At 44.2% G+C, this 18,221-nt stretch overlaps 1 protein-coding gene across 3 annotated transcripts; it reads left to right on the forward strand.

The window, feature by feature from the left end:
- Positions 1-6,007: 6,007 nt before the first annotated feature.
- On the forward strand, positions 6,008-17,852 carry LOC118233150 (gonadotropin-releasing hormone II receptor-like). 3 transcript variants are annotated; one of them, XM_035428524.1, is made up of 5 exons: positions 6,202-6,324; positions 6,449-6,547; positions 9,405-9,951; positions 13,136-13,337; positions 15,773-17,852. In XM_035428524.1, the coding sequence occupies exons 2-5, from the start codon at positions 6,543-6,545 to the stop codon at positions 16,180-16,182; spliced, it is 1,164 nt and encodes a 387-aa protein (XP_035284415.1). In that variant the 5' UTR covers positions 6,202-6,324; positions 6,449-6,542; the 3' UTR covers positions 16,183-17,852. The 3 variants fall into 3 exon arrangements, with proteins under 3 accessions (XP_035284417.1, XP_035284415.1, XP_035284416.1); XM_035428526.1 differs by lacking the exons at positions 6,202-6,324; positions 6,449-6,547 and adding an exon at positions 6,008-6,083; XM_035428525.1 differs by lacking the exon at positions 6,449-6,547.
- Positions 17,853-18,221: the final 369 nt, after the last annotated feature.

Here is an 18,221-nt window from a genome sequence, read left to right on the forward strand (position 1 = left end):
AGAAAGCAAAACCGTAAAAAATAAAGGCGAAAAACAGAAGCTAAAATCCTCTCACGGGGAAACCCATTCATTCATCTGGCGTCTCTCCTGTGTTCTGCCTCTTGCCTCCCCTCTTTATACCCGCACAAATCACTAATTACATACGGGACTCAGCTGCGCCGCTCCCCCGCCAGTGCAACCCGCAATCAGCCAATTACCCTGGAATGCATGTAAATGGTAAATGGACTGCATTTATATAGCGCTTTTATCCAAAGCGCTTTACAATTGATGCCTCTCATTCACCATAGCAGTTAGGGGTTAGGTGTCTTGCTCAGGGACACTTCGACATGCCCAGGGTGGGGATCGAACCAGCAACCCTCCGACTGCCAGACAACTGCTTTTACCTCCTGAGCTATGTCGCCCCTATGTCACACGCAGATTCCAATGAACTAATTCCCCCGTGATTCCAGCACAGCGAAGCCGGCGGCTTGTCAGGCTCACCTCCTGACAAACTCGCCCAATGATAGAGATGGGTAATGTCATCCAGCGGTTTAAGTCATCTTCTATTGTTTTTAGTAGTGGTGTGAAATTGAGATGGAATAACTCAGACAGCTTGGGAGAAATATGTATGCCAAGGTATGTGATGTTTCCTGTGGTGAGAGGGAGAGAGGGGTTCTGAGATGCAGCATTCCAGCCATCTCCGCTAACTGGTAGGATTGTTGATTTGTTCCAGTTTATGGAATAATCGGATGTATTAGTGTATGTGTCAATGAGTTTAATAGCTTCACACATTGATTTGGTTGGATTCTGAAGGAATAACAATACATCATCTGCATAGAGACTGATCTTGTGGGTTGTGTTGAGGGTTGTGATACCAGTGATATTGTCAGTTTGTTGTATTGCGGTGGCCAATGGTTCTATAAATAATGCAAATAATGATGGAGAGAGCGGACATCCTTGTCTGGTGCCTCTGTGGAGTGTGAAAGCTTGTGAGGTAATGCCATTCGTGGTGACTGCAGCCCTGGGTGAGTTGTAGTGTGTTCTGATCCATTGAATGAACGATTCTCCGAAAACAAATGCAACACTGCAAAGAGGAATGTCTAGCTGAACCTGTCAAAGGCTTTTTCTGCATCAAGAGATAAAATGGCTGTGTTTATATTGTTTTGTTTGGAGATATTGTTTTGTTTGGAAGGGACCAGGCACAAGGGGGAAACCCATCCTCCTGTGGTCGGCTCAGGGTGTTGATTGGTGACCAACATGTCAGTCAGTTTTACAGTTATCCAGCTAACTCAGTCAGATTACAGAGCTGGATAACTGCACTGAGCAAAACCTGGAACAGCTATTTTTACTCCAGTTCTTGTTTCAGATTTGGGATGGTTCTGGGTTTAGTGCAGTTATCCAGCTGTTATGGCTGAACCCCCTGACATCAACCATAACATAAAAAGACACAGTGGCTCAAAATACGAGGTAAGAAAATAAGTATTTATTAAATAATACAGCCAAATCAGGGAAACTGCAAAAAAGGAAACTCGGCCAAAAGGCAGAGGATTGCAAAAGCAGAAAATAAATGAAGCGGAAAAACACTCCGGTGGGGGTGCCTGGCTGCAGAGTAGCAACAAAGTAGCAAGCCTTGCCAGGTAGGAAACGCCCACTTATAAGGCCTCCTCCTCAGGTGCACCCAATCTCCTTGATTACACCTGGAGGAGCAAGAAAAAACAGAGAGGGGGGAAAAGGGGAGAAGAAGCCTGCAGCCGTCACACCAGCTAACACGGGAATCCTGCTTTGTGATACAGGCCCCAGAGCTTCACTGAAACACATCTTAACCGGGGAGAACAGGGGAGCTTGTGTCTGTGGCCGGGGTTCACAACAAGGGCCAATCTGTTTCAGGAGTTTGTGCCAAATTCCTGCTCTTAATTATTTAATTAGCTGAATCATGTCTTGATCTGATATTTGTATACACAAGTGTATCCTAAAGATTTTCCTGTGCTCAAGTACTGGAGTGAACCAGTATATTTTATAGAGCTGTCAGAAAGATAAAGCTAAGGTAATTGTGGTTAGAACAAAAACTAGTAGATAGATTGGCCCTTCTGGATCAGAATTGTGCCCCCCTGGTCTATGGGGACTCCTACATTTCTAGTCCCATCAGTTACACCTTCCATCAAACCTAATTGATAACAGGAACATGTTCATATTTACTATAATCATATCTACTCTGTGACCTCATATGGTCCATCAGCGCAGTGTCACTGTTCTTCTGATAATCAGACAGTCTCCTCCATTTCATTGGGCCAGCTTCTATGAGTTGATTCGCACTGTCTAAAAATCATAAACTGAGCTTGTTTCTCTGTACCGGGAAGCCTTCTGCCACGAGTAGAATAGTTGATGTCTGTCTCTAGTAGTGGTATTTGGACACTGCAGTCCCTCAAATTACCTGCAGTTGGGTTCTCAGGAATATGGAAAAAGATATTTTGTATATGTAATATTATCTTTATTGTATTTGCGTTTTTAGCTCTGCCATTTCCATAAATTACACATTTTAGAATTTCAGACAAAACAAAACCAGTTTACAAAAAAGAAAATGTCAGGTTTAAATGCACGTGGCAACGTTAAGATCATTGTGATTTATCTCATATCTACGGTGCACTAGACACAGTATGTGTCTCATATAGAGCCATACTGTATCGCATCATGATTTAGACATGCGTCCAGGAATTAGTGTGTTAAGTTTTTTTTTTTTTTTTGAGCGTTTCATTGGCTGGTGGTTTTCTGGTCTGAACCAGCCTTCAGAGAAAGTGTATCCTTAAAGAGGAAGAGCCAGTCCTGTTTCAGAATGATTAATTGGGTATATCAGGAGCTATATTGGGAATTCTGACTGAGTGAGCCAGATTGGGAATTCTGACTGAGTGAGTCAGATGAAGAATTTTGCTGGGACACTGAGGAATCCAGAACTCTTTGGATGAACCCTTTGAAGAGTAGGTTTTAAAAATATATATTTTTTTTCTCAAAATTCTCAAAAGCCAGTGTTCTACAACTTCATTGCCTAAAAGTCACCAGTAGTGATTGTTTCATCAGCATTACAATTTTCAGTTTAAAAACATCACACATTTGTGACCTCACACCTTAAAGTGTTAAGTGCCCGTGTTCCTTTAATTACCACAGTGACGGGGGGATGTTGACCAATCCCGTTGTCTGTAATTCTCAGTAATGACGTCTTCGGGATATACTAGGTTTCATTGGAGCATGCGCAATACTTTGAAGGAGCGAAATCCATTAAGCCCATGCTGTTCCACCGTATTGCCACTAGAGGGGCGGTGGCATTTAAAACCGATAAGGTTCATTAGTATGGGACGCACAAGTCTGATCTGATTTTGGATTTCATGCCATTTTCCACTCTAATTTATTTAAGTAGCTCAATCATTTATTTCATCTATCATTTTTGATGAAGTCATAAGCTACTACAAAGCAGATGTCAAGCATATCCTTGGTGAAAATTGTGGTTTTAATGTGGTTTGATATAGGAGTGAACCAGAATATTTTTTTTACGGCTGTTCAGAAAATTAAACTAGGAAATTAAAGACTAGCAAATACAGCAGTCCTAGAGTGGAACTGTGTATGATGAGAATGTAGCTCTAATCAGCACAGCTTATTCATAGATTCATTGGCTAATGTGACCCAAAGTATGTAAAAAATGTCAAGCCTGAAAATTACATTCAATAGTCCTACCCAATAAATATTTTACAACTTACTGTGGTAAGACAGGCATATTTAATATGGCAAAATATTGAATCATTTTGATACGTGTCATTTTAGTAAGCATTAAAAACTTTGACCTGATGAAGAACCAAGTGGTCAAAATGTTTTGCCTGCCCCCTCAGCAATTCATTCAGTTTTATTTTTTGTGGAGTTTGTGACTGAATGACCTCACTGAAGTACCAGTGCATGTTCCGGGTTATTCTACATTTCAGCAGAAAGAAGCATTTCAGAGTTCAGCCTAAAAACATGGCCATGTGGTTGAGGCTCTAAATTCAAGCATGTGTGTGTGTGCTTGTGTGCTTGTGTGCTTGTGTGTGCATGTGTGTCTGTCTGTCTGTGTGTGTGTATGTGCATGGGTATGTGTGTGCGTGTGTGTGCATTTGTGTATGTGCATGCATATGTGTAAGTGCATGTGAATGTGTGTGTACATGTGCGGTGTGTGTACGTGTGTGTGCATGTGTATGTGTGTGTGATGTATGTGTGAGCGTGTCTCTGTGTTTGTCTGTTCAGGTTTGGGACTGTGCATTTATGCATGTGATCGCAACTTTCCGGAAATGCCGAATCCAATTAGAAAGTCTGGGAGATGCTGACATCATTAAACCTTAGTGCGTTTCGCCTTGAACCTCCTGCGTCAGAGGTTGTCTGTAAATCTTACCAGAATTCCCTGTCTCCTCTTTTTTTTTTTGAAGAAAATTAAGTAGTACTTGCTTTTAACTGAGAGCGAGTGTTAAAGGATTTTTTTCATTGAAGCCAGGCCATTGAGTTTTTTTCGTGGAGGACAAAGCAATTTGATTGGTTCACAAAAGCGATCGACGGTCCAAAGTAGCTGCAGTGCACTTCATTAGAGCTGGGAATCGTCCTGTATCTGATTTTTGACAGTCCCTCTCCCCCACCACACAGGCACACACACTCATGCACAATCTCTCTTTCTCTCTCTATCTGACACACACACACACACACCGTTGTGCGCCAGCAGTTTTCTTCCACCAATCAAAACGTCGGACCAGGTGTGGGGTCCGGATGGCGGCACAAGAATGGCGGCGCTTGCGTGAGCCGGACTCTGGGTGCAACGTGACGAGCCATCGGCCGGGAGTCGAGATTTCAGAGACGAGCCGCCTGAACAGCAATATGCAGCTGACCTGCGTACTGGAAACACTATCTTCTTTATCTCGGGGGCAACAGGGCATCACATTTATTCGGAAGCGTGGACATCCAAAGGAAACTTTTACGAGCTATTTAGGCTGGAAAAGAAAAACGTGTTTAATACGCCTGGAGGCGACTTAGGGGTCTTTACTTGTAAGACAGGGGTGGCAGTGTAATATAATGGGTAGGGAACTGGGCTGATAAGCCAAGGGTCCCAGGTAAGGAAAATGGATATGTAAAAATGCAGGTTGTGTAAGTGCAATGAAAAATGTTGTGATAAAAGAACTTTAAATAATTAACAGGACAGAATTTAACAGGGTTCAGTCCTGGTTCTTTCGTCTACTCAATTTCCAATTAAATGATCATTTTTACCATACAGATGCTAAATAAACTATTTAGAAAAAAAAGAAAATGTATGTAATTTTATTTTACAAGTATAATATTTTACGCTCTCAAAATTTCTGGTCAGCATTTCGGATCACAAGTTAAATACAAACGAACCAATTACATAATTGCACCTATTCAGTACATTTGCTCGAGGGATGACGGACGAAAAGCCCTCCCTCGCGCGGACAAGTGACGAAAAGATTGCCGCGCGATTCTCTGCGCGTGACACAAGCGATTGTTTTTCTCCGTTTAAGTTGGAAAACCCTAACCCTAACTGTACTACCGAGGGTCTCAGTACTCATTATGCGCCGTGTGCAGAGATGAATGTTCTCTCTCTTACACTAAAGAAAATGGTACTGGTCACTGACTGTGCCACGAAAGACGAAGAGGGGGAGAAATTGACAAGGAAAGAAATTCTGTGGATATATACGGAATTTCCATTACATACACTGGCGGAATTTGTTCTGTAGCCTGTTACTTTTAGCCAATTAGCACGTGGTCACTGAATTACTTAGACGGTGCATTCTGGTTGACGTCCCTGCTCTTTTATTATAACAATTAGTTATTTTGCTCACTATGCGCTCAATGCGATATACCTACTACCTTAATTCATAGTTTAATGTCACTTCCTTCTATGTTGGTATGATATATGGTAATATTTGATTATGGTAATATATATGTAGTAGTGCAGGACTACTGTGCCATTCGTGCAACTTTCCTCGAGATAGTGGGCGGTCTAGAAGACACCACCACCGCTTCAACGATTCAGCACTTCGCATAGGGGCAGCTCCCTACCACTCCGGTTATTTACACCGCGTTGGGTGAGTCCTGTTACTGCACCTTTTTCGCGCTTAAAGTAGAAGATGGAAAGGTAGGCGAATGTGTGGCGAGTAAGAAAAAAAGCTTAGGAAGCTGCACGTGGTTAAGTGCTGACTGCGGCATTCCCGTGTGCCACTGGAACGCGTTACCGACGGCAGATTTCCAGCTTGATCGTATATTGCAAAAATGAAAACGATTTGGTGTTTAGGAGGCAAAACTGCGAAAACTACTAGATATCTGGAAGTAAGTATGGGCCGTATACTGATTTGACTGTACATGTATTCCAGAGATACAAGCCTACTCATCTTCAGAAAGCTTACATTTCGCTTAGCCTCGTTGGATAACAGCCATAATTATTTCAAATTAGCTCCAACACCTGGAGTGTACCTTTGCGGACAGAAGAAAATGCCATTCAAGTTTTGGGGATAATTGATTTCCTCGCGAGTTTATTGGATAAATTCATGAGGTAAGAGAGCGCTATTCGAATCCCGAGAAATAATATTCGACATAATTGTAGCCAATAGCAGATAATGCATTGCAATTTCTGTTAATGGCGTATTCTGCGCGCGTAGATTGAACAGGTGTTAACCAGAAAGATGTTATATTTTCAACTCCTCATACCAGCAGAAAAAAACATTGAAATTGGTTTGACAGGTGTAAATTAAACTCAAAGGCTCATTTATCAGCTCTTATTTCTTCGTTTTTCAGAGTTGCCAAGAAGATCCGTGCGCAAACTGCAATACGAACCTGACCGAATCTCACTTCGGGTTAGACCATGGCAAACCATATAGATAGGCTGCACGTATATTAAACGAGGATAAATACTACTTGGCAACATTTTTATAGTTTAAAACTATTGGTTTTCACGATATCGTCAAAGTGAGCTATTAGTAGGCTACTAGAGCGCTCTTTGTTGTGACTATACAATAGAAATAAACACCGGAAATTACTTTTTTTAAAAACGAAATCCTACATAGACGCAATACAAACGATGCTACGATATGGATTTCAACGATCTGGTTTCTCAAAGCTCTCTGACTTCCCCATTGTGACAAAAGTCTTTAAAATGCCTTCTTTAATTAATATAGCCTATCTATTATTGCCTGCCTGGGAGAGAGAGTGCTGCAGCAAAACTCGTGGAATTATTGGATATAGCCTAGGCTGACTCATTTCTGTCGGGTATTGGGGATTGTGAGAAAAGGCGGCAATGGTCTACACAATTATGTTGTAGCTCGCGGTGCCTCTCTCGCGAGTCGACGTTCAGATCACCGGGGTAATTCATTCAGACTTTTATGGCTTTAAAATAATGAAGTCATATTTAAAGATAAGTAGCGAACAGAAATATTTGACATTGATTGACTGGCAATATCACGTTTGTCTCCTGCAATGCATACTCTCTATTCTAGCATGCACGCGCCCCTTGTACGGCGGGAAAAATCTCAATGCGGCATCCATAAAGTGCAATTCAAGAATGCAGTTTTCGGCTTCATGGCGCAGTGTTCCGCAACACGTCACTCCAGCACCGCTCTCTAGTCTTGTCCGACGACACCTGTAGGTTTTGCGTGCAGGTGTCACAAAAAGGGTATCCATTTCCCACAACTGTCAAGCTTTCAACAGGGGAGGGTTGGATCGGGGAATTGTAAAATCAAGACCAAAGTGGCGAAAATTTAACTCACTACGTTACCCTGCACACAAGATGTCGTCGGACCTGTCTCTTTATCACAACTATTGATGAAATGCTTTTTCGGTGCGACTCGCTTTTTCGGTGTTTTTATTTTAATTTTATTTTTTACCCTTAATATTTAGTTATTTTGTGCGCGCGCTGCTCCCAGAAGAATTGATGACGCCTTTGATTCTGTCCTACCCAAACCCCAGCATGGAGGGCCGCTTATTACGGTTTATTAACCGAGGCTATCACCATGTAGTGATAGACCATCTACGTTTTCAACACAATATTTACGTTTATGTCTCCGGGTAATATCGCTTAATAGCAGCGCTTTCGGTTCCGCCTCCTATTTGATCTCTCAAACGCAGCCGCTTTCCCGATCGTTTACTGGCAAGTCCCTTGAATTACCCCCATACCGCGCGCCAGCCGACACCGTTTAGCTCAGATAGATCAGAATAAATCAATTTTTGAAGAAAGCAGATATGTGGTGCCTGTGAGCTTACCAAGACACGATAAACAGAGCCCCCTCCCCCTCTCTCTCAACCTTTAAAGATGCACAACTGAGGGTGCCTTGTTAGCTACCTTAACAGCAAACACTCCCCAACCTCACCTGTAACCCCCCAAAAATTAACATTTGATATTAGGCTATTAATAAAACTCGTTTCCATGTGTTCGTGTGCTTGCTTCCTAAAACAGTGGTGACCTAACTGCCTTCTGACAAATACGTGTTTCCACTGGTTGGACTACGGAGGACTCCCTGCTGATCTGAGATCAGTTTGATCCACATCTAGTGATTCACCAGAGGAACGGTTAATGGGCCAGCGCGGATCTGCGTGCAGGCTGGGTCAGGATTACAATCCCTTTACACAAGTCCTGCGCAAACGCATTACCGTCAAAAGGTGCAAGACAGCAAGGGATAATGCGGTTATGGCCAGAACAAATTGAATTTAAAATCCTCTGCAGTACGCTATGCTACTTTTAACGCTTCAGCCATGGTGTATGGGAATTGGAAAACAGCAGAACCAATTTTCATTAAGAGCTTTCAAAGTGATTCGCGGATCCGGGGGAAGTTTTGAAAACTGCAAGCTCTCAACAGACGCTGCCGTTAACCGCAAGTATGGCGTGTGAGAGTAATTCAGTCTTCAGTGACATTTCTGAAATAACTGCTGACCATCTGTTAAAATTCAGATCATTACTCCTGCCGGTATTCACCTGAAAATTAGACAGGATCCAGTATATCCCTCCTCACCTCATTTCCCTGTGCTGGTTCCTCCAAAAGTTATTATCCTTGCCAATGTGGTCTCTGGCTTGCTTTGTGGGGGTTCCAGCGTATACTGTGAAGTGTATTGCGTCAAATCTTTAGAAAAAAAGGCCCACTCAGTAATGGATGCTTTCATTAAGGAGGAGGCTATCTAGGGACAGGTTCTATAAGTTTTCTAATTGAATTTTAAGGAGATGCAGCTTCCACAGTCTACGGGAATACACTGTCCAGATGGCCTGCTGGATGCAGGTGACTGTAGTTATAATACAGAGCTGATTCTGGTTTCTGTCTCTGGTCCAGTTCTGTGACTTGAGATGTGCATTGTTCTACAACAAAATGGCCGAATGACCTAAGATCCGGAATGGTCTTTAACCTCCTGTCTCATGCCTCCAATAGGATGTCCGGGAACTCGTCCTTCTTGTTGACAACGTCGACAGCTCCTCCCACAGGCTTCCTGCGCAACTCCTCCCTAGACCTGCCGCCTCTCCGTCAGACTCCGCCCCCCGACTGGGAGGTGCCGACCTTCACACAGGCGGCGCAGTTCCGCGTGGTGGCCACGCTAGTCCTCTTTGCGTTCGCCGCTGTCAGCAACCTCTCGGTGCTGGCCAGTGTGGTGCTGGGGCGGGGCCGGCGTCTGGCGGCCCACCTGCGGCCGCTGATCGCCAGCCTGGCGGCGGCGGACCTGATGATGACGTTCGTGGTGATGCCGCTGGACGCGGCGTGGAATGTGACAGTGCAGTGGCGGGCGGGCAACGCCGCCTGCAAGCTGCTCTGCTTCCTCAAGCTGTTCGCCATGCACTCGGCAGCCTTCATCCTGGTGGTGATCAGCCTGGACCGCCACCGCGCCATCCTGCGCCCCTTCGACGTGCTCGATGCCAGACGCCGCAACAGGCGCATGCTGCTGTTGGCCTGGGCACTCAGCTTGCTGCTGGCGTCTCCGCAGGTAATATGTCCTGCCCCCCGATTCCTCCGCTTGCCCCCGTCCCCACCTGCCAAGTCCTCCTCCCACTGCACCCTCACCTATACACCTGGAAACAGGGGCAGAGCACTCTGGGCCCCTACAGGCATAGGCGCCTACTCTGTGGGTGCTCTAGAGCTGGAGCACTCCCAATATTTCAGAGTTCAACATTTAAAAGTGAGCTACCATTAACCTTACCATTGGTGTAGAGATGTCCCTTTTGAGACTGAGTGGTTATTATTGTCTTGGACAATCCAGTTGTGAAATATACGTGCATTTGTGATGCCTGGGTACCTTCCAAAATAGCTGTGCATAATAGAGGGTATGCACATGACGTCACAGTAGGTGGAAGTCACTGCGGTTACACCCACTGAGTGGCAGAAAGACTACTGAGTAATAGCATTAGCGTTCAGCTTGAATGCCTTGAAAACACAAAAAAACACATCTAAAATGGGAAAGAGCTGTTGTGCGATTGACTGTACAAATAGATTCAACAAGAAATCAGAGCTATCTTTTTTACAGATTGCCGAAAGCTAAAGAAAAGAGAAGCAAATGGATCACTGCAATTTGCAGAAACAACTGGAATCCAGGCACCGAAACATGGATTTGCTGTAGTCATTTTGTGTCAGGTATGTTGGATTTTTGGGTAAAATCATACCTTAAGTTATGTAGGCTACTGTATTGACTACTCATCCATTAAATATTTAGCATCTTTCATTTATATTCTGTGTAACTGTAAAGTTTTTGTCAGCATTTATTAAAAAACATCCACGATGATGAGCCTTGTGTTCTACAAACAAAGGGGGGATGGGTAGATAGTATTAGCTAGCTAAGCATATAAATTAAGGTATGATTTTACCCAAAAATCCAACATACCTGACACAAAATAAAGAACGATCGGTCAGATAGCGTCACCCAGCAAGTGAACACCACAAATGGCGATGGAATAGTAGGCTAGCAGTTACTGGCTCATTAACTGACTGTGGCGATAACCTACGGTGATAACGTGCTCAGTTAAAAGCAGGTCTACCAGACAGTTATGAAAATTAGCCTAGTCAAATCACCAGTAGCCTACATATCTCTGATTGATTGACCATCAGTGTACTCAATGTTCTTCCCCTGTGGTTCATATTGCTAATGTGTGAGCTAACCACGGATAGCCTACCTAGCTCACTGGCAAGCTGATATGCTAGCTAAGCATATTCGTTTTGCTGAGAAACATACAATTATGTTCAGTTATCTTCAATTTATTATTAATGTCATACATATAACGTGATTACATGACACAGTACAGTCACGAATGGAAATTAAACTCCGTAAACATTTAATAATATATTTTAAAACATAACGGCAGACAGTCAGCTAGCCTAGAGTTCGTCCTGCAATCGTTCGTTCAGGTTGATGGGCCTTTCCGCACTGGACTGTCAATCACATTGTAAAATCACAGAACCGCTTAACTCTGGTTTTGGCTCCAAATCGACAACATGGCCGCGCCCGCCATTGAGCTTCAGAATGTGTTTTAGAGACCCACAGAGAGTCAATGGGTGACGTCGCAGTAGCTTTGTCCATATTTTTTTACAGTCTCTGTGTCACGCGTATTTTGAGCCGGGCTGCAAAAATGACGCAATGACATTCATAAACATGTCTAAGGTTGTACCCGTTGTGACATGCTTGAAGTTTCGTTGCGGCGTCCGCTCCTATGCCGGCGCTCCCAGCCCTGCTGCATTCTGCGGCGATAAAGATTCTAAGACAACTCGGCAATTTCTCTGGTTTAACAGGTTATTATCCAGCCTGAAACGGTGCGATGGTATTAGTTAACGGCTACACGTGTCATTTACTTGCGAGTAGTTGGCTATCTTTTACGGTGGCTCTGAAGTGCAAAACACAAAAACAAAAACTTTCGGCCCTGAGGTGCAGATGCAACATACAAAAACAAAAAGGAGTGGTCCTGAGGTGCAGATGCAACATACAAAAATAAAAACGTGCACCCCTGAAGTGCAAAACATGAATACAAAAAGAAAATGCAAAAACAAAACTTGCAGCCCTGGAGTGCAAATACAACATAGAAAAACAAAAAGGAGCAGCCCTGAGGTGCAAAACACAAACATACAAAAACTAGCAGCCCTGAGGTGCAGATGCAACATACAAAAACTAGTAGCCCCGAACTGCAAAACAGAAACATACAACAACAAGCAGCCCTGAGATGCAGATGCAACATACAATATTTTTGTATATATACAAGACTAGTTTTTGTATTTTTGTATATATACAAGACTACTAATATAACTTATAAGAATCAGAGAAAAGAATAAAGAAAGAAAAAAGGTATGAGCAGTTTTAATTGGATTGCTGATAGCAGCTACTACAAACAGGTTTTGCAGTTCACTTAACCATGTCTGTACCGTGTGAAGAAGCGGCGTGGTTTGGCGATAATGTAAAGGAGCAGCACTGACTAAGCACACCCACACCTTCAAAATGGCCAATAGGAAAGCAGTGCATTTTTGATGACCAATGACAAAATTACAGAAAACTATGGACGCAAAAAAATAGCTATAACGGTGATTTTTTCCCGTTTTCATTGTATGGGCAGATGATTCCTCTGGGTGGGCAATGCCCACCCCGGCCCACCCGTAGACATGCCCCTGTCTGAAACCAGAGACCACTGTAACGGTTCCTTGCAAAAGAGTTGAGAGTTATGTAGGCACCCAAACTCTTCTACTCTGCAGTAACTCCTCACACCTATCCCCTCTAACGCTGAACCCCAAAGTAATTACACAAGAAAAGGGCATGTCGCTGTGACTGTGGTGTAGATACGAAACCTGACTTTCTTTTGTTATATTGTTTCTCATTGTTTCTTTTCTCAAGTTAAAATCTTTTGGCAAATTTTTTTCAAAATTCTAAGTCAGTGATCTAGAACTCTGTTGCTTTCAATCACCACTAATGATTGTTACGTCAGCATTAGAATGTTCAGTTCAAAGCATTCTAATCGCATATTTGCGGCCTTCTACCTTCATGGGTTAAATAAGACCTTTTTAGACATTCAGACACATGTAAGAATGCTTTCTGAGAAAAAGAGTTTATGCTGACAGTTAAAAAACCCTCGAAAATTACCCTAACTCGCCAGCTTTTTTTTTTCATTCATTGTCTTCTTTCCTTCCTTCTGCAACAGTTGTTCATTTTCCGAGCAATCAAGGCAGAGGGCGTGGACTTCATCCAGTGCGTGACCCACGGGAGCTTCCAGAAGCGCTGGCAGGAGACTGTGTACAACATGTTCCACTTCGTCACACTCTACGTGGTCCCCCTGCTGGTCATGAGTTGCTGCTACACCCGCATTCTCATGGAGATCAGCCGGCAGATGCGCAAAAGCAAAGGTATGTGTCCAAAGCTCCAGCCCCCTCGATTCCCTGCGGCTTTACGCACCACCCCCTTCATATCAAACGCCTACACAGGTACATCTCACCTGTTTTAAGTTGCGGAGTTATACTTATTTTACACCTGCACAGGTACACCCCACCTATTTTACACCTGTGCAGGTATGTCCCACTACTTTTACACCTGCACAGGTACACCCCACCTATTTTACACATGTGCAGGTATATCCCACCACGTTTACACCTGCACAGGTACACCCCACCTATTTTACACATGTGCAGGTATATCCCACCACGTTTACACCTGCACAGGTATATCCCACCACGTTTACACCTGCACAGGTACACCCCACCTATTTTACACATGTGCAGGTATGTCCCACCACTTTTACACCTCCGCAGGTACACCCCACCTATTTTACACATGTGCAGGTATGTCCCACCACTTTTACACCTGCACAGGTATGCCCCACCTATTTTACACATGTGCAGGTATGTCCCACTACTTTTACACCTGCGCAGGTACACCCCACCTATTTTACACATGTGCAGGTATGTCCCACCACTTTTACACCTGCACAGGTATGCCCCACCTATTTTACACATGTGCAGGTATGTCCCACTACTTTTACACCTGCGCAGGGACACCCCACCTATTTTACACATGTGCAGGTATGTCCCACCACTTTTACACCTGCGCAGGTACACCCCACCTATTTTACACATGTGCAGGTATGCCCCACCACTTTTACACCTGCGCAGGTACACCCCACCTATTTTACACATGTGCAGGTATGCCCCACCACTTTTACACCTGCGCAGGTACACCCCACCTATTTTACACATGTGCAGGTATATCCCACCACGTTTACACCAGCACAGGTACATCCCACCTGTTTTATACCTCAACCGCCAGACACACGAAAGCAAAAGGGTAATCGTTCTCATACACCCCAAAACCCCTCATACCTTAATCAGCCCCTCCCTTAACCTCTTAGCGCACCCCCTCCCTGCAGTCTCATCTGCAACTACACCCCCCACCCATGACATAATGGACAATATTGTCTATTTTGGCATTCATAAAAATATTCTTTCATCACTAAAAAATCGTATTCCGTCATAGCAATAAGATAAACCCGACAATAGCCCTAAGATATGCCAATACAGCAGTGAAAACACTGCACACTAAATAACGAAATAAATGAGAAAAAGTTTTAAAAAATGATACCATGTCATTCTATAGTTAATATCTCGAACTAAATAGTGAATAAATATACAACCTTACTGTTGGTTTTGCACGTAGAGATGTCCCTTTTGAGACAAAACGTGGTGGACGGTTGAAAATTGTTTTCATGTCGTCCCAACCCCATACAAGAAAACATACGAGAGTACAGAGTATAGAAATACATACAAGAGTTAATTATCACACATTTAGGTACTGTACCGCATTGTGACAATATTTTTGCATTATTTTTTTAATTATGATAGCAATGTTTCATCTTAAGGGGCTCATTTATATGCTTTATAATGGGCATAAAGCATTTTATTCAATTTTGGAGAGATTTTAGATATGTTTCTGGACTCCTAGATATTTTAGACCACTGTACTGACTGAAAACTTGAAATTCCCACTTGAAAATGATTCAACAGTGAGTTTCTTGAGTTAAAACAGTTTTTTTGTAGTGAAATATGGGAATATGATGTGATTTACAGCAATGCATAATTTAGACATTTTGGATAGATTCGGAGACGCTGGGTACACTGCTTAGTTTTTACTTCATACATCTATAGTAGTTCTACATATCCACCCTTGGATTTTATGAACTTGGTCAAGAAGTTTTTGATCCAGCACATGTGTAGTTTAACCTTTTGTATATATGCAATCCCTCAGTATTTCATTGCAAACTAAAAATGTGCAAATTCATTTTTGATTTTTTGTCTAGACAATTGCATTATGAATATAAACTAATCTGTGTTAGTATTGTAAATTGTACAAATGTCTTGCTTCATTTAAGCCATTTTTCAAGTCTCTGTGGTGTCCACATCTGGAGTTATAAAGCTTTAAATAGGGTACCCCCTAAATGGGCAAAGATTGGCAAGATTTGGCTTGTGCGCTTAGGGGTTAATGGCGCTCGAGAAATACCTGCACAGGTACATCCTGTTTTATAACCACACTCACCTTATGCACACACCTTCTGACACACCTAATTAATATATCCATACCTGTCCCAGCTTTGATTCACAGGTGGGACTGCTGTGCTACTCTTCAGCAAAGCTACTCAACCTGAAGTGCTTCAGTAAAACATCCAGTTTTAGGAATGCGCTGAATGGAAAACAATGGAATATGTGCCTGTCTGTGTTTATCTGTCTGTGTCTGTCCACCTGTCTGTTTTTCTGCATCTGTCCATGTGTCTGTCTGTTTGTGCCTGTCCTCAGACGGAGAGGGGTGTCTGAGGCGCAGTGGGACAGACACCATCCCCAAAGCTCGGATGAAGACGCTGAAGATGACCATCATCATCGTGGTGTCCTTCGTGGTGTGCTGGACGCCGTACTACCTGCTGGGGATCTGGTACTGGTTCCACCCGCAGATGCTGCTTGTCACGCCTGAGTACGTTCACCACGTCTTCTTCGTCTTCGGCAACCTCAACACCTGCTGCGACCCGATCATATACGGTCTGTACACCCCGTCCTTCCGGGCCGACCTGGCGGCCTGCTGCTGCCGCCGTCACCACGACTCCTCCCCCAAATCACTGGACTGTCTCTCCTCCACCCACCGGGGCCCCCCCATCGCCAAGATGGAGCACGACGCCCCCAGTGGTGACCAGGCCAACGGCACTCGTGGGTAGACAGCTCGCACGCTTCCTGTGCCTTTGCTGGTGCAGACTGGGGAACTTCCTGTCTCTGATGTGCAGATACATGTGCCTGAGCTGTGGATGCACCCTGAGATTTAATTACACACTTCCGGTGCCGCATTGCACCCTGGGATTGAATCAGACACTTCCCGTGCTGCATTGCACCCTGGGATTAATTCACACTTCCTGTGCTCCACTGCACCCTGGGATTGATTCAGATGTTTCCTGTGCTGCATTGAACCCTGGGATTGGGTCAGACACTTCATGTGCCGCATTGCATCCTGGAATTGAGTCAGACACTTCCTGTGTCACATTGCACTCTGGGATTCATTGAAAAACTTCCTGTGTTGCATTGCAGCCTAGGATTGATTGAGATACTTCCCATGCTGCATTGAACTCTGGGATTGAGTCAGGTGTTTCTTGTGCCGCACTGCACCCTGGGATTGATTGAGACACTTCCTGTGCTGCATTACACCCTGGGCTTGAATCCGACGCTTCCTGTGCTGCATTGCACCCAGGGATTGAATCCGACATTCAGATTGATTTAATGATTTCAGAGATGAATATTTTGAGATCCAAATATCTCTCACCCAAAGAGTGTGACAGAGACTTCTTGTTCCGCACTGCAAACTGGGATTGGTATGGACACTTTCTGTGGATTAGAGCTTGAAAACACAGATAAACCCCCTCCCTTCTCCACAAATGCCCCCTTACCCCCATTTCAGCTCTCCTTGATTGATGTCCTGAATCAACCGGACAGCTCTGTTTTAAAAGAGCATAACTGCATGTTTTAAAATGAGAGAGTAATAAGCGGCTGTGCATTCTTGATGTTTATGCCATACACAGTTGATGGGCCGTTGCCCCGGTAACGGCTCCAGGAGAGGCAGTGTGCGGCACACCTGTCTGTTGCTCTTTAGCGCGCACCGGCACAGCCATCCAAAACATCACTTAAGTGCGCAAATTATCAGCGGAATCGACCTTGCTATTGTTTTTGTCCCCGGAAACCTGCTGCTGGTTCAGCGGAAGGATACCCTGACCCATTTCAAACATTGTAACGTGCCATTGAGACATTTTCCCGTCTGCTGGTCAGAAGTTCTACGGAACCTGGGTCCCACGTTTCTTGGGTTCCAGAACCTAGAATTGTTACACAACCCCCCCTCCCATCGCCAAACTTTGACACAGGAACCAGAGCCTCCTGCTGGACAGGTAAAACTGAGGCGCCCGTCTCACAGGACTTGGGATGCCGATTGCCAATCACAGGAGGGACCATACAGCCTCAAAAGTCACATGACCGAGGCAGGAAACTAACTTATTCATCTGGTGGTCACAGAGGCTGGTGCATCCCAAAAGTCACCAGGCAGTTTCACCGTTATAACAGACTACCAGACATCTAGAACAGGACCTCCGAGTAATGGGTTGTTACCTGCCAAAGTGGTTAAGCTGGTTCTAACGAAGCTTATATCAGTCCAGAAATGAGCATATGTACACCATTAGAGTTAAATGTACACAGCAGGAGCTGGTTTTACAGTGTGTAACAGCGTTATTGTGTTCTGCTCTGCGTGTTATCCTGTTTCTGCATCTCTCTGGGAGGCTACTGTGGACCGGCAGACAGTCTAATGGGTTATAAATCACCCGTCTCTCAAAACAGAGCCAGGAAAAGGTACGGGGACGAAGGGGGGTGGTTAAGAGGGGTGTGAGCGATGTGTGAGAGCAGTGATGGGGGGGGGGGGTGTTAAATCAATGAATTTGCAACAATGGCGCTGGAGGTTACCAGGGGACGGAGGGGTTGGTTGGATGTGCGTGGTTTACAGTAATCAGCGGGCATACAGCAAGCACAGGCTGGAAAATACACATTACCACCCAAATTAGGGGGTTTGGTGTTCATGCCAGAAGAAAACTAAAGGAAATAAACAAGAGGAAAACACTGCAAAGTCTTTCTCTCGCTGTCTGTTTCTATGTGTCAGGCAGTGATGAGAACAAGTGTGTTGACTATCAACATGTAGGCCAGATACAGACCAAATGAATGTAGTGTG

The sequence above is a fragment of the Anguilla anguilla genome, chromosome 8, assembly GCF_013347855.1.
Source record: "Anguilla anguilla isolate fAngAng1 chromosome 8, fAngAng1.pri, whole genome shotgun sequence".
Classification (NCBI taxonomy): Eukaryota; Metazoa; Chordata; class Actinopteri; order Anguilliformes; family Anguillidae; genus Anguilla; species Anguilla anguilla.